Source organism: Symphalangus syndactylus, chromosome 9, assembly GCF_028878055.3.
Source record: "Symphalangus syndactylus isolate Jambi chromosome 9, NHGRI_mSymSyn1-v2.1_pri, whole genome shotgun sequence".
NCBI classification, from domain to species: domain Eukaryota; kingdom Metazoa; phylum Chordata; class Mammalia; order Primates; family Hylobatidae; genus Symphalangus; species Symphalangus syndactylus.
The window spans coordinates 126,558,409-126,582,005 of record NC_072431.2 but is presented as its reverse complement, the minus strand read 5'-3'; the positions used below and the strand labels follow the sequence as shown (position 1 = coordinate 126,582,005).

Sequence of the window (23,597 nt, the reverse complement as noted above, 5' to 3'; positions counted from 1 at the left end):
GGGGAACCACTACACTAGTGAGTACAGAGTACCTTCTTAGAAGGATTTACGGAATCTTTGGAGGTATTCTTCACGTAAGGTTGTTAGCACCTTTAGAGCTATCTTAGGATTGCATGAAGGTTAAAACATAAAAATTTTCCAGTCCAGAAGTTATGTTCTTCTTTCTCATAAGAAAATTTCATGATTTCTGTGTCAAAGGCTTTCTCTACGCTTAGGTATCAGTGACAAATATTTTATCAATATAGACAAAGCCAACCACTGACTCACTATGTGCCAGGCACTCTGCTAAGGATTTTAGATGACACTGAATTTTCCCCCAAATTCAAAAGATTCTATTATTAACCTCATTTTACAGATAAAGTAGCGGAGACCTAGCAGAGATTAAGAAACTTGTCTTAGAAAGTATCACAGCCAAAATTCTAACATGGCTCTCACTGACACCAACCATTTTGCATACTGCCTTCTGTATTAATCCTCTTTCACGCTGCTGATAAAGAAATACCTGAGACTGGGCAATTCACAAAAGGAGGTTTATTGGACTTACAGTTCCACATGGCTGGGGAAGCCTCACAATCATGACAGAGGCAAGGAAGAGCAAGTCACATCTTATGTGGATGGCAGCAGGCAAATAAAAGAGCTTGTGCAGGGCAACTCCCGTTTTTAAAACCATCAGGACTCCTGAGGCCCATTTACTATCAGGAGAACAGCATGGGAAAGACCTGCCCCCATATTCAATCATCTCCCACAGGGCCCCTTCCACAACATGTGGGAATTATGAGAGCTACAAGATGAGATTTGGGTGGGGACACAAAGCCAAACTATATCACCTTCTAAAATCTACTTTTCCTCTCATAATATTGTTACTAAAACTGACCAACCCATCTTTTTTTCCTGTGATTACTGTCCTCCTAAATAATTCAAGCTTATCACTACGACTACCTGCTACAAAACAGTTTCATTTAACTTATTTCTACCTCTATCCACAAATAAATAAGACACTTAACACCTCAGAATATATTTTCTGCCACAGATCTAGCACTTATACCCTGTTCTCAATGTAGGCAGCACTACAGAGAGCTTGGGATTTTTTAAGTGAGTTAAGTGACTTTTGAAGAAATTCAAATACGAAATTCATTTTAGATGGCTGGAAATACATGCTGCTTCTTTGAAAGCAACATAAAATAATGTTTTTTATATTTTAAAAATTATTTAAATGTGGTGGCTGCAGGTTATCACTGGTGGGCAGGGGACATCATTAAATTGCACTGGCATTTATGAATATTACAAATTCTTCTCTTGAGCATTTTATTTATTCACTATGTAACAAATATTAATGTTTACTGAACACAAAGCACCATTGTGATGGTGACCTTTAGATCTGTTTGGGATGGATGTCCACTGATTACCTATGTTTTACTCTTAATGTGAAATATCTTGTGTTCTTAAATTGTTTCATGTGTCTCTACATCTTGCCCAGCCAAATATATTAGAGGTTCCTTGAGGCAGGATTTGCATCTTCTATTTACTTCCTTGTTATTCACAAAATCATTGGCTTTAAGTCTAGGTCCATAATCAGGACTCAGTAAATTCCTATTAAACTAAAGTTGATTTTACTCAGCATAAACACATCAGTATGCTTTAGCGATGCACGTGATACATCTAAGTATATTTGAGGATGTCATCTTATCTATTATACATGAAACTGGTGCTAGACAGATTATGACTTAGGATAAACTCGGCCTGTGGTAACAAGGCTACAAGGGTACTTTTACACACACATACACACACATTTTAAATATAAATGTTTGCCTATCTAGTTTCTACAAATGCTAGGTAAAATTTAAATGAATACTTTTTGGTATACCTAAGATAAAACTCTACAGAATGTATTATCCATTGCAACTATCTATGCATAATTTTCTTTAATTTAGTCCCTACTATGTGCCAGATATCTCCATATATGTTAGTTTTAACCCTGTGTGATACACATTATTCTCTTCACTGTATATATGAAAAAATGATGGGTTAGAAATATTAAACAACTCACCCGACATGACAAGAAGCAAGTTGTAATCCAGTATTTGAAACCACACCTGCTTATCTTTAAACACTATATATCCATTGAGTGGACAGAAGACAGAAATAGTCCTTACCGCCTGGGCTGATTCCAATTGCTATATGCTGTGTTTTGAAGTTCGCTTTCTTCACCCTCTCCCTCTTCTCGCTCTGGTAATTCTGGAATGTCTCTGGTTAAAGAATTACACAATGAGTACCCCAAAATCCTAGTAAAATCATGCAAGATTATATGTACTCTACTATTGATTTAGCTAAAAATGCAGGACTGTTTTATATTTTCACCATACATGGCCATAAGTATAAAATATTTTTACATCGGGGGAAGAAAAACCTAACCAAACAAAATTAAAACCTTGCTTTAGAATCAACCTACCATAGCGTAGAGCTGAACACTAAGACTCTTATCTAGTCTGTTTTTCCCCTGATGAGACACGGGAGCATAAAGGAAAGGAATGCGGAAAATGGGATAAATATCAGGTTTGTAAAGAAAACCCATTGAACAAGCATGTCTTAAATTCCTATAATGTGCAAGAAGCTAGAAACACCATGTAGGTTGTAAGCATGTATGCACAGCCCTGAACCCTGTCCTGAATGAATTTCTAATCAAGTTTGCCAAGAGTTTAGTATCTCTGCTTCCTAAGGATGGACCAATGATTTTCTTTCCATTTTTGAAAAATTAAGTGAAAGGCTTTGGTCCAGCTTCACCCCATCCAGAGGAACCTGGCACAGAATACTTCTTAAGGGAAGCAGTTTATAACGCGTCTGTGTTCAAGGTCACTTTCCGTTTCTGTAGCAATTTAGATTTTTGCCAAATGCCAGGCATGTGACAAAATGTGTCCAGTCTACTGAATGACTGTAAAGAAAACTGTACAATAACAACAACATCAAGAAATATTTTGTTAGTCCAAAGGAATACTTTGTATCAATAAATGACGCTGAGAGGACAATAGAGAATGGTTAAACTGATTATGGTCTGTGCCTTGGCTGTTGGTAAAAACTGGATTTCTAAAGAAACATGTCCACATGTTCCTCTTAAAGCAGAGAAGGCTATAAAAATTCTGATTCAACAAATGTTTTCATTTGATATTTACAGAAATTGAAGAATCAAAAGAAAGCATGTAAAATTACAGCCATTCTCCCCTGACAGGAATACTGAACTCTTGCAACTGACATAACATTTTGAATTCAAGATCAGAAGTCATCTAATCCAGTCATCCATCTGAGCTTGAATGCGCTTTGCAACATTTCTGGCAAGCAAATGTCCAGGCTCTCCAAGAACATCTCATTCTTTCTTGAACCTGAATGTTAAGTTTTCGTTTTGAAGCTATTAGAATAAAATCTATTTGCTATAGGTCCTACCCACTGATTTTGTGTTTGAATTTCCCTCCTGTGCAATTAAAGAATAAAGCTCTGAATGAGGGTAAGGTTCCTAGACTCTAAGTCTGACACTAGGGTAGGACTGGTGGGAAGAGCTCCAAGAGGGAGATCCTAAAAACGATGTCAAAGAGTTGACAGAGAAATAGTAAAAGTGAAATCTTTGTCCGGAGGATGCAAGACACAGAGGTGAAAACTAGCCCTAACCTGGAAATACAACAGGAGAGAGTATGATGAAGAAAGCAGAGTTAGAAGACAGACAAGAATTAGAACTTAGAAACAGTCCTTAAAATATTCAGTGACAGCCAGGGGATGGGGGGAGGTCCTTAGCCCTAAAGCCTAAGCAGTGGGAGCTATTCAGAAACACTGTAGCCACATTGCATCTTGCTTCTTCCTTTTTAGGTACAAGAAGATAAATATCCTGAATAATCCAATACAAGGACCCCAGTCTCTTCAGATGATTCTATAATCTTGAATCCTTTCACAAACCCCACATATGCTCCTTTATATGTGCTGATTATTGTTTACTCATCTTAGTGTGTGGTTTCAGGGATTCAAGTGTCATGTCTTCCTGCAGGCACTTAGCCAAGAAAGAAGTCAATCAACTGCTTTTCCACTGTGTTAAACCACTGAATACCAACAAAATTGTTATCAACTATAATAAGTAGATCTCTTTATATCTGCACATATGTACCAGGTAAAGTAACTGGCAGAAAGTCACACGGTGAGAAAGACACATGATAAGAAAGACACTGGCAGACGGCATAGGTGAGATTTGGATTGAGGCCATCTTACCATAAAACCTGAGTTCTTAACTTTCATGCTATGCTGCCACATATTTTTATATGGCACAGGCTTCGTAGACTTGTGCAATTCCTTCCTTGCATCCAATGGTAAGAACATGGAGTATGCTTACATTCTACACTTGGCTCTGGCGTTTATTAGCTGTAGGAAAGTTACTTAACCTTTCTCTGCTGCAGATTGTTCCACCAAAAATGCATATCCGTTTGTTCTATTTTAAGCATTCTGATATCCACAGAAAATATACTTTCTCTCCAGTAAAGCAGCTAGTCACAGCACAGGACAATCCAGGCCATTCTCTTGTCTGTGCTTGGAGGAAGCACAGTGCTCAAAGTGGCTTTCTTTCTAATAACTTTTGAGTATTTTAAGGCCCTACAACTTAACAAGACTCAGATGTTACCTGGTGTATTCTTTAAGTAAGTCATTGGATACAATATTTCAGAGGGACATTGAAAGAATTGATTTTACCAGTTTGACAGGAAGCACCGGGAAACTATAACCAACACATGCCATTAACCCTACAATGGAAATCCTGGAGAGCGGCTGAGCTTTGTAAGTGTAAAGTAAATATAGGTGTCTCCCCTATCCCTTGTATCCTTGGGTCCAACATCCATGGATTAAACCAACAGCAGACCAAAAATATTTGGGAAAAAAATAGATGGTTGCATCTGCACCAAACATGTGCAGACTTTTTTTTCTTGTCATTTAAAAATATATATATATAACAACTACTTACATAGCTTTTACATTGTATTAGGTATTATAAGGAATCTAGAGATGATTTAAAGTATATGGGAGAATGTGCATAGGTTATGTGTGAATACTACACCATTTTATATATGGGATTGAGCATCCGTGGATTTTGGTATCCATGGGGAGTCCTGAAACCAATCCCCAACAGATAATAAGGGACAATGATACTCCTTTTCCCATAATATTCATGAGGCCCCAAGGACCATGCCATTCCTTCCCTTTATTAAACAAATAACATAACTTCCCCTTCCCTGACACTTTCTGTGTTCTGTAGTCATCTGTAATGTGCAGAGGAATCAGTGAAGCAAGATCACAATGAATGCAAGGTCACTGGAGACCGTGGTGTTCTGGGATGTTCTGACATCCTCTAAAGAATGGTAGAACTCGGCCAGGCATGGTGGCTCACGCTTATAATCCCAGCAGTTTGGGAGGCCGAGGCCGGTGGATCACCTGAGGTCAGGAGTTCAAGACCAGCCTAGCCAACATGGTGAAACCTCATCTCTACTAAAAATACAAAAAATTAGCTGGTCATGGTGGCTGGCACCTGTAATCCCAGCTACTCAGGAGGCCAAGGCAGGAGAATCACTTGAACCCAGGAGGCAGAGGTCTCAGTGAGCCAAAATCGTGCCATTGCACTATACTGCCTAGGCAACAAGAGTGAACTCCATCTCAAAAAAAAAAAAAAAAAAAGAATGGTAGAACTCTCTTCTGAGAAGACCTCAGAGCGCTTGCAAGGCCATTTCTGCTCTACCACATACTTACAAGAAATTTGGTAGTCAGTTGCCAGCACAACTGAAAAACACAGGCCCACAACTGAGAGTGTAAAATGGTACATTCTTCATGGAAAAGCAGTTTGACATTATTTCTCTCCCTGATCTTGACTCAGTCAGCAGCAGCATCAAAACCCAGTTCCTGCCTTTCCTAAGAAAAAAGAAAATGTTCCCTTTATTATTTAAAGGCTCTTAATACTTTGTATATCAAGTGCCTTTAAAAAGCCAAACACTGTTTCCTAACATGCATATATGCTAACAGGTTCAGCTCAACATTCTCCAAAAGAGCAAGAAAATTACAAATAAAAAATGTTTCTGGTCTAGCATGGAGGTGCATGCCTGTGAATCCCAGCACTTTGGCAGAACGAGGTGAGCAGACTGCTTAAGCTCAGAAGTTTGAGACCAGCCTGAGCAACATGGCAAAACCCCATCTCTACAAAAAATACAGAATTAGCCTGATGTGGTCGCACACGCCTATAATCCCAGCTACCTGGGAGGCTGAGGTGGGAGGATCGCATGAATCAAGCAGGTAGAGGCTGCAGTTAACTGTAATGGCACCACTGTACTCTAGCCTGAGCAACAGAATGAGGCTGTGCCTCAAAAAAAAAAAAAAATTCTGGATTTGTATGCATGTTAATAGAAGAATAAATAACATTTCTGAAGAAGTTTGCTAATATTAAAGAGTAAAAAAACATACAATTTCTTAGGTTCTAAGAAATTAATGAAATAATACTCATTTGGGGCAAATTATCAAAACTCAACATGTTAAAAATGCTACATGTGTGGTAGAATTAAATATTATTAATTTGAATATTTATATATCTCTCAAATTTTCCATACTATATAATAATTACTTATATAATTGAGGGAAAGGGACGAATATTTTTTAAAATCTTGAAAGAGGAAAAGGATTCAGACCTTTTCTTTGCTCTAGTCCTCCCTGATTCTGAATTCCAAATTCGCTACAACTTGCTGTACCATTCATTGTATTAGATTTAATGTTTCACTTACCTGCCAGTGCATGAAGAAAAAATATCCAATGCCATTACTCTTCCAGATTGCTGTCCCAAGCTTATTTTGAACTCTTCCAAATGTTCTGCAGGCACATAAGTAATTCTGGAACAAACCAGAATCCATGGAAGTGAAGGGAAATAATATTTTGCCTGTTAGGAAAAGCTTCTAAAATAAAGGAAACAAATCATATTGTCCCTTTCTCCCTACTTTTTCATACAACTCATTTAATCAGTATATTCAGCAGAGAATCCAAACTTCAATAGGATAAAGTATTCTATAGGGAAGAATAACAACAAAAACTAAGTTTTTAAATGCTGCTGATTAACTATGTGTTTACCAATCATCACGGAGAGAAGGAAAACAATTATTTATATTGTCAAATGAAAAGGCTAACAACAATTTTTTTTTAATTAGGAAGATCTATAAATACCTAGAATAATGATTGTCAGTAATAACATTAATTTTGCCCAAAGATTTCTGGGATCTCTAGCAGAAACAAATTAGGTATACTCTATTAAAATGCTGAATATCACAAATTACTTTCCATCTTTCTATAATACATAATTAATTCTAGAGGTTAACAAGCATTATCAATAATTATGTTAGCTCTATTAAGTTATGAACTCTCAAGTCTGAAGTATGAGATTAAACCATTTGAGTTTATGGAAAGACTCTTACTAATTTGTAGCAATTTTTTAAAATTCACTTTGGTCTCAAAGAAAAGACTACTATTTACACGTGATGGCCATTTACTAATTCAACAAGTACTGACTGAATGCCTATTATGTGGAAGACACTGTGCCAGATGCTGACTCCTGCTGTAATGTTTAGAAACTGATATATGAAAATTCAAGTTTACTGCTGTCCTGCTTCTGACGTGGTGGACAAACTTTTTAAAGTAAGCTGTTTCAAGATCTTCAAATTAATGAATAGTAACATGAGAGAAATACTGTATCTGAACTCAATATGGCATGTTTGTGCAACTAAAAATTAGAAATCACAAAGATTATTAAATCATCTGTCCATAATTTATCTGTTAAAATAATAAGTATAGAAAACTTGAGCACTGGAGGGCAAAGATAAAAAGATTGTCTTTTATGTTGTAATAAAATAAAAAATTATACCAATGTCATAATTTACTGAAGGAGGAGTACACATAATTTCAAATATATTGGTTATTCTATAGAAAGCATTCACTCTTTCACTTCAAAGTGTGAGGTCACTTGGGTTTGGAGTCAGAAGACACAGTTCCGCTACGACGCGGAGTGTCATGGGGTAAATCACCACTGCTGAACCTCCATGCCCTCTACCACAAAAAGGACGTCACTTTTGTGAAGCTATTGTAAACTGAGAAGCACAATTCAAATAGAAGTGAGTGCTCTCACAGGTCATCAGCTCTCCTGGTCATACTGATCACTCGGGCAGAATACATGGAGCCTCTGGGAATCTCTTTGTGATACTTTTACCTCAAAGGTCAAAAAATGAATCAAAGTACAGATCAACGGATTTAAGACGAGGCTAGCTGAAAAAGTTGCATTCTAATTCTGACGCTATTTAATTTATTCATCTATAAAGACAACTTCTCTAAGGTGCTACAAAAATATATTGAATAGCAAATTTGCTTTTATCCCTTCAAACAATACATTATGTCAGGAAAGAAGATTGATTATATTTTAAACAATGAAAAAATAAAATAAAGATAAACACAAAACCTAAAATGTGAAAAGCCCATTCAAGAAAACTGGTATTATTCCTGAAGATTCAGTAAAACTCATATAAATAAAACGTTAAGTTTAAAAAGCCAGGAAAAGGTCAGGGAAGAAAGGCAGGATAGAATAGCAAAAATAATAGCAATCAGTACGAAGTCTTTAATTTTTTTATTGGTTTGAGAAAGAAGGTAAAGATGTTTCCATCCCAAACAATGTTAAAAATGAGTTTTTCTTTATATTTGTTCAAAGTTGTTTTTTATTTTACCGAAAGATGAGGAGTGGAGGCATTTACAAATATTCTTCTGATACTTTGCGTAGCAGTGAAAAAGAGTAGAGACGGTAGTTTTCCTAACTATTTAGCCACTACAGAGAGTGAGGCCACCAGAACAAGCATCCCACAATGCAACAGAACATGCAGAGCCATGCTAGCACAAGCCTGGTCACAGGATCATACAAAACCTCCAAACCGCCAGCAAAAATGCCAAAGCTAAATTACGAGCTGCAAAAACACACTGAAAATACTTATTTGAGAGTTGAATTAAAAATTCAGACTAACTTTTGGATACACATGGACTAACTTTTGGTTACACATGGACTAGAAGAAAAAAGAATACCATTAAAGATGCTGAAATGTGATATGGCTATTAATGCAGAGACTATTCCTGCACGTGCAGACAGCATCGTTCCCTTACAAAGGAGCTTGAAAGCTTCATAATTGGAAAATATGATTTTCAAATGAGTTCACAATCATCAGTACAATGTGAAAACGTAACAATCTCATAGCTCTGTTGGATTTTATGTTCTTATTTAAACAAAGAAAACAATCTAAAAATGTATATACGAAATCTATATCTGGATCTATCCTTGCATTGGGACATTACAAAAGCACAAAATTGTTTTCACAGACAAGTTGTAACACACAGCCATAATGAGCTTTTGAATCACTGATACTCACACATAAAAGGGGGCTCGATCGTCAGCAGGTGCTGCAGAAAATCTAGAATGTGAAGCATACGCCGCGGCATCTTTTTACAATGGTGTTAACAAATGTCAATGTCTTGTGCTGAATGTGAGATGCATACATATGTAGTTAAAAGTGGGTGCTCCTGGTTGTTTTTTTTCCCCCTTTCCACCTCCCTCCCATCTACACCTCCCCCAGAAAAGCATCTGCTCTTTACTAGTGTCTATAGCAGTGATTATTAACAAGCATGAAAAAATGTAACTGCAATCAATCTTTTATTCCTTGATCAGGAATTCATCCCACACTTTAGGTTAAGGCAGGTGAATTCTGATTCAGCTCAGTAATTATCTGGCAGATGTTATAAGCAGCTGCTGCTAAGCACAAAACCCTGGCTATTATTACAGAAATATAAGAGCTCCTGGCAAGGTGGAGGGAGAAGTGAAACAGAATGTATTCTGGTGAGGCTTCGCATCTGGTTTTCCATAGAAAATAATGAAACCTGGATCTTAAACTGGCTGTTCTTGAACTCTTGAAACTCAAATTATCTACCCATGCATGCATGAACACACACACACAAAAGTTCCTAGCTATCTATCGTAAATGGCAAAAAAAGAAATCCAGTGCATTGTCTCAATAGGCAATGCTTTCCCTAAAACCAATCAGTTATGTAACTGAATCACAGTCTCTTTTTTTAAAGTTCCTACAATACACCCCTCCACCACTACCCAGATTAAGCTAGGTTCATAAAGAAAAATAATGAGGAAGAGATGTGGATGGAGCCTAGATCCAGGTAATGAGCACAAAGCTTAATGGGCCCGAGGCAATGTTATGGTTCTATTCAGAGTAATGGAAGGACTAAATGTTCCTTTTGGGAAGATTATTCACATAGCTTTCAAGGTAATTCTAAATCTTTTGCTTCACGAAATAAGTGGTAAGGGCCAAAAACACTTCATGCAAAATGCACAGAACATGCTGCTCAGCCCTGGTCAACCTAAATGGCTCTTTGTGTTTTAAAATCTAACATATTTTTTTTTTCTGAAAAAGCATTATGTAAGGATGATTTTAGTTTATTTTTATCATTACTCAATGAGTTAAGCTACAACCATTTGAACGAGAGCATCTTTAAGGCATGTGAGAAGAAATCAGTGTGTTTTGAATGTCTGCATGTGTGTTTACCTACACGAGAGAGAGACTGAGTGACTGAATGAATGGATGATTGATTTCCAGAGGAGGGAAGGTTGTATGATTTTTCTTCTTTTTAAAATAATTTAAGATTCTATAGTACATTTTGCCTCCTGAGATCCTAAAGCACGTACTTATGAAGCTAGCTCTCTAGATACCCTTCATGGTTATAATAAAGCTTCTGCCCACATGACAGGGTAAATTCTGCTGAATCAGTGGGAGAGGGAAAACGGAAATACACAACAAAAAAATGAGGAAAGGGGAAGAAAGACTTTGAGCCTGAAAATGTACTTCAAAAGTTTTCTAGAGTTGACCAGATGCATGACTTATGCCAAACTGGTGTCACAATGGTCTTATTTTTTAACCACTCTTAAAGTTCTGCAGTACATTAGAATTGAGCGGTAGGGCTAGTACCAAGTACTAATTCTGGTGATCAGAATGCTGAAAAGTGGGCAGCAGACTGGTATCAGCACACACAGCATAAGTGTACATCATGGCACAATAAATCAGATGAACAGTTACTAGGCCATCTGCATTTTATACTACATCTAATCCACGTAAACTAAAACCCTGCAATAAATACATAGTCTCCACATGATCTAGTCATGGAACACTGGCCATAAGTGATAAGGAGAACACTTGAAGTTTCTCTTTTCTTATGATAAAAGGACTGACATTTTTAATGATGTTTACTTGTACTCCAATTACTATAAGGCAATTAAGGAACAGTAACATGATCAGATGATCTGTTCAACTGTAAATAAAAGTCAAAAAAGCATACAAAAATATGAAAGCCCATTAGTGAAGATTTTGCCTAAAAATAATACTTCTTTTATATAAGACAGCGGAATCCGCTCCAAATGGTATATACTTTTCTTTTTATTGACCACAGAATGAAAAACAGTCTGTACAGCTTTTGTTACCTAAGCCCTAGCAATACATACTTTGCAAAAGGACTAGTAATAGAGAATGTAGTCAGTAAAATAACATTAATACAAAAAAGTCCCCCATACTAGTAATCACTACATCGATTTTAGGTAAACAATCTTTCCCTGAGCTCTTATTTTATGATGTTATCCCTCATACATGAAAAACAAATATTCAATGATTAATGCTAGAGGAAAACGCCACACTGATGAAGTGTCACAATAAAGTAATGAGCTGATTTTTCTGTTGGCTCAAGGAATGTTTAGAGACTTAAAAAACAAACCACATATATGATGTGCTTTTAGTACATTATGGGATTATCGGAAATTTTAAGTATTTCCTGACAAACTATCCTCCATGACCTATAAACAGACCATATCAACATATTGGTCTATCCCCTGAGGTCATGAGGTAGCTCAAGAAACGGTAAGTTTTGGGTCAGATGGACACTGTTTTATGTTGTCTTTTGCATGCCTGGCCCTTAAAGAACTGTCTTAGTTCTAGGATTCACACAGGTCAAGTAGGTAGGGTACAATTCCTTATATTGAAGCCAATCCAAACATCTTTCCAAGATCCTAAAAGTGGGCCCTCTTGCTCTGTGAGAATCATTGCATCCCTCACTTCTATGGTAGTTGTAGAAATCACTGGAGAAGTATAATTAAAAATACAAAGCAACGTTTCCAAATTTTTAATATTGCTATAGTCTCAAAGAAACTAAACTTACAATCGAGAACTACTCAAAAATAGTCAATTTCTTGAGTGATTTATGCCAAAAAAAATGTGATAACGTTCATATCTCAAACAGAAGTGAATACTGAAAAAGAATTCTGATTAATTGAAATTCCTGAATTTCCCAAGTTAAACTGGGCTCCAAATGATACTTACTTTATGTCAGGGCCAATGAGAGAATGTCTTCTCAACATAGCTCGTGCCTGGGCATTGGTTACACTGATGGTAGACTCTTCATTAATGGACAAGATGCAGTCCCCAATGGCAATCCGGCCATCTCGACTAATGGCACCTCCATGAATAATGCTTCGAACAATCATCCCCAAGCCATCTTTATTAGCACTAACTGTCATTCCTACAGGAAAAGAGAAATGCAAATATAATTAAACACATGATTTTCCAATTCATGTTAATTTGAATTTAATAATTTCTATGATTCATAGATTAAAAAATACAAGTAACGTTTTAGTCAATAAAAAGCACAGCAAAAACAGGAAAAAGTGTTTCTAACAAAAAATATTTTTAAGTAAATTGTAAATGTTTGTGAAATTGTATATAGTTAATACATTATAAACAAAACAGATCTACGTTGTGGAATGAATGTAATTTAGACCATGTGATGTGCTGACCCCTTGAATAGAAAGGTCTCTCAGGGAGAGTACTATGATAGTATCAAATCAGTTTTACAATATTAGTTCATCTTTTACACATAAAAGAGAATAAAAGGACTACAAAAGGAAAATTCATCATATAAATTAAGGAATTATCCACTATTACCTTAATTCTTTAACACTTGTTCATTCAGGATCTATTTACTATATGGCTAATATGTGCCAAGTACTATGCTGTTTGCTTAGGATAACAGCATAGCACAGAATTCCTAACATCAAGAAGCCTGTATTGAAGTCTTCATACCTGGAGCCTATCACAGTGGTGTGGGAAAGTATAGCAGTTTGTTGAAATGAATTTACATGAACTTAATCTTAATCTATTTCCATTTTATCTCTGAACCTCTTTAAGCTTCTAATTTGGATATTAAATTGCCCTCTTTTCATATCGCCTGGATGTCTCACAGGAAATGCAATCTTAGCATGTACAAAATTGAACCTGCAATTTTTCACCTCACTTTATTTCTCCATTTTTCTTCCCTTTTTTGGCAAATTGCACTACCACACTACCCTCCATTATTCAAAGTAGAAATACTGGGGTCTTTCTTGATGCATACGTCTCTCTTATCCCCTATATTTAATCCAACACCAAATCCTGTCATTTCTATCTTCAAAATTTATCTTGCATCCATTTACCTTTTTCCATTTAGATACTAACTCCAGACTAAGTCAACACCTTCTCTTGCTTGACTTTTTGCAAAAGCCTCTTTTCTAACTGGTCACCTGCCTTCCATGATTGTCTCCTCCAATGCATACTTCCCTCAGAAGACAGAGAGGCCATTACAAAAAAAAAAAAAAGACAAGTAATATCCTATCAGTCCCTTGGCTGCAACTCTTTAATAGTTTCTTGTTATAGTAATACACAACACACTTGCTCAGCACAGTCTGTAGGACAGGGGTACACTGGCCTTTGCAGTGTGCATCCTTGCTTTGTGTTATGTCCTTCTTGGTTCCCTAAGTTCTAGCCACAAATGCATCTCGTCTCTGTCCGTTTTGAAGTCTTTGCCTGACACCTTCTTTCTGCAGCTCTTGCACAGCTAACTCCTTCTCACTCTTCAATATCACTTCCTCAGAAAGTCCTTCTCAACAGACTCTATCTATCTGAATTAATGTTCCCTTTGCATCCTATCCTCATTCTATTCGTTGAAAAATATAAAATCTTAAAAATTATATTTGAAACTTTGCAAAAATAATGTAAGTTCACTTAAAACGAAGTGTTGAAAGTTTCTTCCAAAACAAAATTATATAATTAAACAAGCTATGGAGAGATATAAAGCTACCAGGGTATTTATAAAAACTTTTCTTTGACAGATGTCACAAATTCCTTTTTAGGTTTTTATATATTTAAAAAATGATGTCTTTCTAAATATTAATTCTACTCATACCAAATTAGATATGATATTTCAAACATTTTAAAAAATGATTCTGATTATGTTTCTAGCCTAATATTTCATATGTGGATGTGGGCAATTTAGGCTCCTACTTAGTGTTTTCTGATAGAAATAAAACATTTTTCAACGTACTTAAAATATTCTGTTAAGACTCATACTAATGATTTTTAAATGTATTGTTAAGAAGACACCTCTGCTTACCATAAAACAATAAGATACCATTTCAGGTGAGAAAAAAGGCTGAATCTGAAATTTTTCAAAAGGTACTCCATTTTGTACTGTTAAAGCCAGCCTTCCCACCAATACCCACAATACAACTGTACTTTGGTAAAATAAAAATGTGTCAGCACAAAGTAAAATTTAACTCAGTGGATCACACTGGGAATCTAACTTACCATCTTGTTCTTATTAGCACCATGCAGACTACAATAAGGCAAGACACAGACATGGAACCTATCATGAGCTATGGCCGACATGATCTCTGAATTCACTTTTAATAGCATATTTAACTCATGACTCTCAGCTATTAAGGCTGTCAGGTCACATCAACCATGTAAACCAAGAGGTCAACATCAGTTAGCTGAGCTTATACTTTCCTCTCACCAAATGACAATTTTTAAGGTGCAATAACTTGGAGGTAATCTCCACTAACTAGATTTTGGTTGTAACTTGTAAGATCTCTCAATTTTTTTCCTGGAAGAAGTATGAAAGAATATCCCAAATCCCAAATCATGTGCTTTGGAAATAGAGAACTGGTTACAAATATGAATTCCACCACTTCCAATCAGCATAAGCTTGGGCAACTGACTTTACCTCACACAGAGCCTCAGTTTACTTATCTCTAAAAAGGGATGACATTTACTCTTAGGGTTGTTTAAAGAATTAAGTGAGAAACACATATGTAATAGTACTTTCAAAATACCTGACACAAAGTGTACAACAAAATTTAGTCACAAAACTAAAAACAAAACAAAGCTCATAAAATAGTTTAAAATGCATCTCTCTCCCAAACCAAGGTTACACTACTCCCTAAAGACTAAATGCAAATCTTAATTCAGCTTCAAAATGAAGCTTGTTAGTACAACAGTCATAATGTGCCCTTGGGTAACACAAGTACTGAATGTATTGTACAGTATATGTGAAAATCAGAGACAGACAGGTTTGAGTTCTGACTCTACCTCTTTAAGGGTTGAGTAATTTCAGAGAAATTCCTGAGTCTGTCTATGTTTCTTTAATCAATGAAGGGAAGATAAGACTTCCTTTCTTTTCCCCTGAAGAACTTTGTTTTTTACCTTCAAGTCCAAACACCACATCACTAAACAAGGGACCACAGACTTATCAAAAAGCATCAAGATTAGAATTTTTTAAAGGTCACTATATGTATGTGTACATTTATTAATGTATCTGTATTTCTGTATACATTTTCACTCTAAATTTAACCGAATTCAAAAACCCAAATGATTAATGAAATCAAAACAACAGATTATGACAGTTTTTACAGAAACCTGTCATTTATTAATAACTTCTTCTGGTCATCACTAGACAAAGAAACAAATTAGCCACAAAGCTAAAACTGCAAACAACTGCATATAGCTGATTAAGGGGAGACTATGAATCTAAGAAAATGAGCTCACTGATAGGCCCCTTTCATAATATACTTTTCTACCAGCACAAACCCAGTCTCTATTTAGACTTCCTAACATACTATTTATCACACTTTTTGTTACTCTAAGTTACACAGCCAACACCTTCCTACACTAAAGCTTAATTTAATGCTTTAATATTTACATAGATTTTTCAAGATTCCTTTACATTTAGTTATTCGAAGTGCTATAGAAATCTGAACATTTGAGCATCTCCTGTCAAATGAGATAACAGAGTAATGTTCTTGCCTTGGCATGCAGTAAATTTTAACTCCAAAATGCCAGAGGAACCTCACTGGGTCCCAGGAAATCAAAAAGCCAGGGAGAAAGCCCTATAAACATATTGGGCCTATCAACAATGGAAATGAAGCAGAAAAGCTAAACTAATTGTGATTTACACTTTTGTATTACAGTGTGAATGGTAAACTAATAGTGCTGTGATTTCACACTTAAACGTCGTACTTTTTTCTTTTTTTTTGAGACGAAGTTTTGCTCTTGTCACCTAGGCTGGAGTATAGCGGCACGATCTCGGCTCACTGCAACCTCCGCCTCCCGAGTTCAAGGGATTCTCCTGCCTCAGCCTCCTGAGTAGCTGGGATTACAGGTGCCCAGCACCATGCCCAGCTAATTTTTTGTATTTTCAGTAGAGACGGGGTTTCGCCATGTTGGGCAGGCTGGTCTTGAACTCCTGACCTCAGGTGATCTACTCGCCTTAGCCTCCCAAAGTGCTGGGATTATAGGCGTGAGCCACCACGCCCGGACAAATGTTTTACTTTCACTAAAAAAATGACAGGGCTCTTTTATACTTTAATTATAAAGTCAGGCTGTTGAGGGAGGTTTAAATGGGCTTCTAGATGTGATGGAAAGGAAGGAAACTTCTACCTTTGACTGTTTTCTTCCAATAACTTAATTAACCTAGTATATTTTATATCAAAACTTAAAAACTATACTACAAGGCTACAGTAACCAAAACAGCATGGTACTGGTACCACCACAGAGACATAGATCAATGGAACAGAACAGAGCCCTCAGAAATGATGCCGCATAGCTACAACTATCTGATCTTTGACAAACCTGACAAAAACAAGAAATGGGGAAAGGATTCTCTATTTAATAAATGGTGCTGGGAAAACTGGCTAGCCATATGTAGAAAGCTGCAACTGGATCCCTTCCTTACACCTTATACAAAAATTAATTCAAGATGGATTAAAGACTTATATGTTAGACCTAAAACCATTAAAATCCTACAAGAAAACCTAGGCAATACCATTCAGGACATAGGCGTGGGCAAGGACTTCATGTCTAAAACACCAAAAGCAATGGCAACAAAAGCCAAAATCGACAAATGGGATCTCATTAAACTAAAGAGCTTCTGCACAGCAAAAGAAACTATCATCAGAGTGAACAGGCAACCTACACAATGGGAGAAAATTTTTGCAACCTACTCATCTGACAAAGGGCTAATATCCAGAATCTACAATGAACTCAAACAAATTTACAAGAAAAAAACAAACAACCCCATCAAAAAGTGGGCAGAGGACATGAACAGACACTTCTCAAAAGAAGACATTTATGCAGCCAAAAAACACATGAAGAAATGCTCCTCATCACTGGCCATCAGAGAAATGCAAATCAAAACCACAGTGAGATACCATCTCACACCAGTTAGAATGGCCATCATTAAAAAATCAGGAAACAACAGGTGCTGGAGAGGATGTGGAGAAATAGGAACACTTTTACACTGTTGGTGGGACTGTAAACTAGTTCAACCATTGTGGAAGTCAGTGTGGCGATTCCTCAGGGATCTCGAACTAGAAATACCATTTGACCCAGCCATCCCATTACTGGGTATATACCCAAAGGACTATAAATCATGCTGCTATAAAGACACATGCACACGTATGTTTATTGCGGCACTATTCACAATAGCAAAGAGTTGGAACCAACCCAAATGTCCAACAACGATAGACTGGATTAAGAAAATGTGGCACATATACACCATGGAATACTATGCAGCCATAAAAAATGATGAGTTCGTGTCCTTTCTAGGGACATGGATGAAACTGGAAAACATCATTCTCAGTAAACTATCGCAAGGACAAAAAACCAAACACCGCATGTTCTCACTCATAGGTGGGAATTGAACAATGAGAACTCATGGACACAGGAAGGGGAACATCACGCTCTGGGGACTGTTGTGGGGTGGGGGGAGGGGGGAGGGACAGCATTAGGAGATACATCTAATGCTAAATGACGAGTTAATGGGTGCAGGAAATCAACATGGCACATGGATACATATGTAACAAACCTGCACATTGTGCACATGTACCCTAAAACCCTAAAGTATAATAAAAATAAATAAATAAATAAATAAATAAAAATAAAAAAAATAAAAAAACAAAAACAAAAAAAAAACTTAAAAACTAAGGTGGAAGCAACTCAAGTGTCCATCAATAGATGAATAAAGTGTAGTGTATACATACAATGGAACATTATTCAGCCTTAAAAAGGAAATTCTGGCACATGCTACAACATGGATGAACCTAAAAGACATTATACCCAGTCACATATGGACAAATATTGTATGATTCCACCTACATGAAGCATTTCATCAAATTCATAGAGACAGAAAAATGAATGGTTGTTGACAGGGGACTGGTAGAGCATGGGGAATAATTGTTTAATGGATACAGAGCTTCAACTGGGGAATCCAAAAAACGTTCTGGAGATGGATGGTGATGATGGCTACACAACAAAGTGAGTGCACTTAATGCCACAGAAATGTATTCTTAAAAATGACAAAAATGGTCAATTTTATGCTATGTCTATTTTACCACAATAAAAAAAATGTATCTTGACATATTAGCAGAATAAATAAGAAAATCCATATAATCTCCCCAATAGATGAAGAAATGCTTTGACAAAATTCAGCATTCTCACAATTAATTAAAAATTGGTAAGCAGGCCAGGCAGGGTGGCTCGCACCTGTAATCCTAGCACTTTGGGAGGCCGAGATGGGCGGATTGCCTGAGCTCAGGAGTTCAAGACCAGCCTGGGCAACATGGTGAAACCCCATCTCTACTAAAACACAAAAAATCAGCTGGGCATGGTGGCAGAGGCCTGTAATCCCAGCTACTCAGGAGGCTGAGAGGGATGAGAATTGCTTGAACTTGGGAGACGGAAGTTGCAGTTAGCCGAGATCATGCCACTGCACTGCAGCCTGGGCAACAAAGCGAAACTCTCTCGAAGAAAAAAAAAAAAAAAAAAAAAAAATTGGTAAGCAATCCAAATAGCCAGATTGCAAAATCTGATATACCCAAACCATGGCTCTTACAAGAGCCTCCTAACTGCTTCACCAACCTAAGGTGAATGCTCTTCTTAAAACACAAATGTCCTTATCTCACTCTCCTACCCTTAGCTCCCGCTGCCTACATGAAGCATAAGGCAGTAGATGGCTGCAGCAGAAGTTCTGTGTCCTACACACAAACCCACCCAGCAGTTGTCTCCCATTTATCATTCCTTTAGTTCCAACTCTGACTTTGCCGGTCATCATACCACACTTCATCCATACCGAACCAGTTTCAGTAATATTTCACATCTCTCTGCCTTACTTCTAAGCAGCTTTCAACTTTTTCAAATTCCTCAACTATGTAGTAAAAATCTCCTCTTTTTAGACCTAAATCAGACATCTCCTCTTTTCTGAAACCATTCTAAAGTTCTCCACACTTGGAGAGTACGGATTAGTTATTCCCTCTTTTAATTAACCCTTTAATGTTCTCTGTAAGTATCTATCATAGCATGTACAATATTTTAATACCTTTAGGATTTTAAATGTCAATTAGCTTACTCTCTTAAACTTGTGTTAAGAACAGTGATATTATGGTGTCTATGCACAGTGGATATAGTATTAAAATAAATGTTTGCTAGTTGAGTAAATACACTAGAATAATAGTTCTCAAATAGGCTTTGCAAAATCTCTGCCTTATCAATTATTCAAGAAAAATGGGTTCTATGGCCAATTAAATGTGAAAAATGCTACATTTTATAATCTCTTAGTGATTCACAATGCACACTGGCGTATAAAAGATATCGAGATGTAAATAGAAACCCTTCTTCTTAAATTTATCTCATCCCAAACTTTTAAACTTAGAACTCATTTATAACTCCTATTAACATCCTACAGAACTAATATTTTGAGTAACATGACATCAGAAATACTAAATTACCCAATGAAATAATTCTGGCATGTTTTAGATATCTGTCTCATAATTAATGAGTTATGGAAAGTTCTGCAGTTCAAGCTTTGTATCATCCTATTAAACATAATGTATATAAGAAATATTATAACAACACAAATACTGTCTGCTGCAATTCTCTCTTTAGCTGCTGTTGGTAGTACCCCGCCACCATCAAATGGGACAAAATCTTGGAGACCAAGGCTGAAATCCCACTCATCAAGTAAGCACTGCTGGATTCCTCTGCCAAATCTCAAAACTTAACAAGGAAACAAGACTCTGCCATAAGAGATCAGCGTAACGGGTAGTGGTTGGTTACTTCATAGAAGGAAAAGGATTTCTGATACTGAATTAACCAGAGAGTCTTGGGCTGCACTTGGACACTCAGAGCAACTCATCTACCATCCTATTTATCAAGAAAGACAGGGCTGAGTCACATGACTGTATAACTCAATGAGAGAACAAATGTGCTCTGCCTCAACACAGTTTCAGCTATTGTAATTAGGATATTTCTACAGAAAGTCTTCTTTGCCCAATTCAGAGGGTTTTGTGGTTAAAATAGGACACAAAAATCCTGCCACCTGGGAAGTCCTACTGAATAACTCACATTTACATTTTGGTGGTGACACACCTGGTTGTCTTTTTAGTCTTTCAGTGAGTGAAAGAAATTAAATACAAACTGACTTATACATCACTGGTACATTCAAAGAAACTAATAATTTACTTTTTCAAAGAATTTAGAATTCCAAATTGCTGAGTTTTCATTTTCTAAGAATTCCTTTTCTGATTGGCTGTTTCATACACAAACAATTCATATATCTTTTACTGAATGTAAATGAGGCTTGTGAATACTCTGAAGTAATTAAGAGAATGAGGGATTTCTGCTCATATGAAGTAAACAAACCTGTAAACCATTTCAAAAAAATAATGAGGACAGAGAAATAAAAACCATAAAAACTACAGGAAAATTTCTACCATCTGTTCTCTTATCTACAGCAAAAAAATATTGAAATTTACCATGTTCAATATTTCCCCTTGTCAAGGAGTTTGAGAAGTAGGTATATGAGGAAAATGAGAAACTTACCTAGGCTAGAATTGCCTTTTGCTATATTAATAGTTCTTTCAAAAGATTCTTTAGATACATTTTGAAGCATGACACACTCAGCATTAGAGGCCAGGGAGCTCTGTTCAAGCAGGTAGTCAGAGCCCTATAAGAAATAAAAAAAAGTCCCAAGTCACGTGGAAAGGGAAACTAGACTTTGGAGTGTGATTTCAACATCACACATGTTCTCTAATTGATTGTGCTTTATTTTGCAAGAACCTGCAACCAAAACAAGTTCATAGGTTGCTTTCTGAAAATCTTAGTGTCAAGAAGCGCTCATTCCAAATGAAGAGATTAGCCAGAATAACCCTTCACTATTCGCTACCTCATCATAAAACACAGACCATATCTTTAAAATATTACCTTTCCAGCTGAATCGGGTAGCACAGAAGGAAGTTCTGCACTTGATATAACTTCACTTGGTAAATGAGATTCAGTCCACACTATTGTGTTTTCACATTCATATTGTTGTTCAATAGCATTTGCAGGTGTGTAGTCATTTATAGTAAAGCCAGAAGCAGGCACCATACTTATGTCCACCGAAGGTGTATTCTCATCCTGTCTTTGCAGGAGATTCTGGGTATACAGTTCCTCCAAAGACATATGCAGATCAAGTACTGGATCACAAGAATTTTCGATAACATCCTGGTAGTTAAAAATCAACAACAACAACAAAAAATGAAAAATGTGACCAGAATTACATCAATATATAACATCACTTCTTAATGAACAACTATTTAGTAAAATGTAAAACATAACATTTATTACTCAAAAAGCATTAACACAATTCTTCACTTAGCAGATTTTCTGCATATCTTTATTTTCAAAAATGCTTTTAAATACATTTCCTGAAAGTCATACATCTCACGTTCTACTGAGTTATATTTGTACAAGATACTGTACATAAGATCATTTAGATATAATACTATGTTCTATTTACAAATAAAATTATTCAGAGTTCAAATTACATAGAAGAGCAAGTAGCATACTTCCAAATCTCACTTAAAGTGTAGTTTGTTTCCCATCAGTCTGAAGTTCCTGTTTATTATGAGCTCAGGGACATAAAAAGTATGACATTAATTGATTCGGACTCACAAGGGCCTCCAAGAAAAAATTATTTTGATAGGCATTTATAAGTATTTATGAAGAACAGAAATTTTTATAATTCAAATTATTGTAGGAAAAATTTGCATAAATATTCTGTAAGATATAACAGAAGGAATAGTAAGATGGGTTGACATAAAATGTAGGCTGTAAATCCAGGCTCCGTTATTAACAATTTGTATATCACAGAACCGCTCTTGGCTTTATATTAGATAATTTCTACAATCCTCTGAAACTCTAAAATTGTAGAGTTCTATATAAATATGTGTATCTACTTACAACAGATATATTGTATCCCTTGAGTGCTTTAGGAAAGCAGTTGCTTCATAAACTGCTGTTGAATAAACATATCAGTTTTCCCTTCAATTCTTTCATTGATAGTTTTAATGTATAAAAGTAGCATATGAACATACTATTGCATAAAGGATTCAAGATACAGACATATACTGTGTATGCATATAGAATACAATATGAAGAGTCTTTGCTATGGCTTCTACTTCCATTCCCTTCCCCAGTAAAAATGGCTGGCATCAGTTAGGTGTTTATCCATCAAATTTTTAATGCATTTGCATAATATATACATACAAGTACACATGCACACACTCACACATACAAGCAGATATATATATTTTTTAAAACTAAACACAGCCATACAATAAACAGCATTTTTACTTTTTTTGCAGTATCTTTTCATCTTGATGTGAGAAATTTCCATGTCAGTTTAAAAACAAGTCAACTTCAATCTTCTTATGGCTGTAAGTTATTCCTAAGTATGAAAGACAGTGGTGTGTAGACTGTGAAGCCAGGATGCCTGAGTTCAAATCCTGGCTCAACATTAATTAAATGTTAGAGCTTTGACAAGTCACTTAAACACTATGCCTAATTGGGGAAATTAATAGAAACTAATACAGGACAGTTGGGAGGACAGAGAGTATTCATATCCACAAAGTACTAAAAACAGGCCTGATTTAATAGAAAATGTCCAACAATTGTTAGCTACTACTGTTATTTATATTCTACATCTTTGTCCATATGTGTGAAGATATATTCACTATGAACCACTAGAATTGCAATGGTTGGTCAAATGATATGCACACTTAAAATGTTGGTTCGTATTTTTAGTAGAGACGAGGTCTCACCGTGATGGTCTTGATCTCC

At 36.2% G+C, this 23,597-nt stretch overlaps 1 protein-coding gene across 12 annotated transcripts in view; it reads right to left on the bottom strand.

Annotated features, from left to right (window-relative positions):
* The window catches only part of MPDZ (multiple PDZ domain crumbs cell polarity complex component), a 183,235-nt gene that overhangs the window by 57,443 nt on the left and 102,195 nt on the right, over positions 1-23,597 (bottom strand). For 6 of the 12 annotated variants that reach the window (XM_055294247.2, XM_055294252.2, XM_055294253.2 and 3 more), the window contains exons 21-26: positions 21,699-21,980; positions 21,318-21,441; positions 12,453-12,651; positions 9,453-9,494; positions 6,786-6,890; positions 2,154-2,246 (exon numbers count right to left, since the gene is read on the bottom strand). In XM_055294247.2, coding sequence (XP_055150222.1) covers positions 2,154-2,246; positions 6,786-6,890; positions 9,453-9,494; positions 12,453-12,651; positions 21,318-21,441; positions 21,699-21,980 — 845 coding nt within the window. The remainder of the gene's footprint in view (positions 1-2,153; positions 2,247-6,785; positions 6,891-9,452; positions 9,495-12,452; positions 12,652-21,317; positions 21,442-21,698; positions 21,981-23,597) is intronic. The other 6 variants (XM_055294251.2, XM_055294254.2, XM_055294255.2 and 3 more) reach the window with 1 other exon arrangement.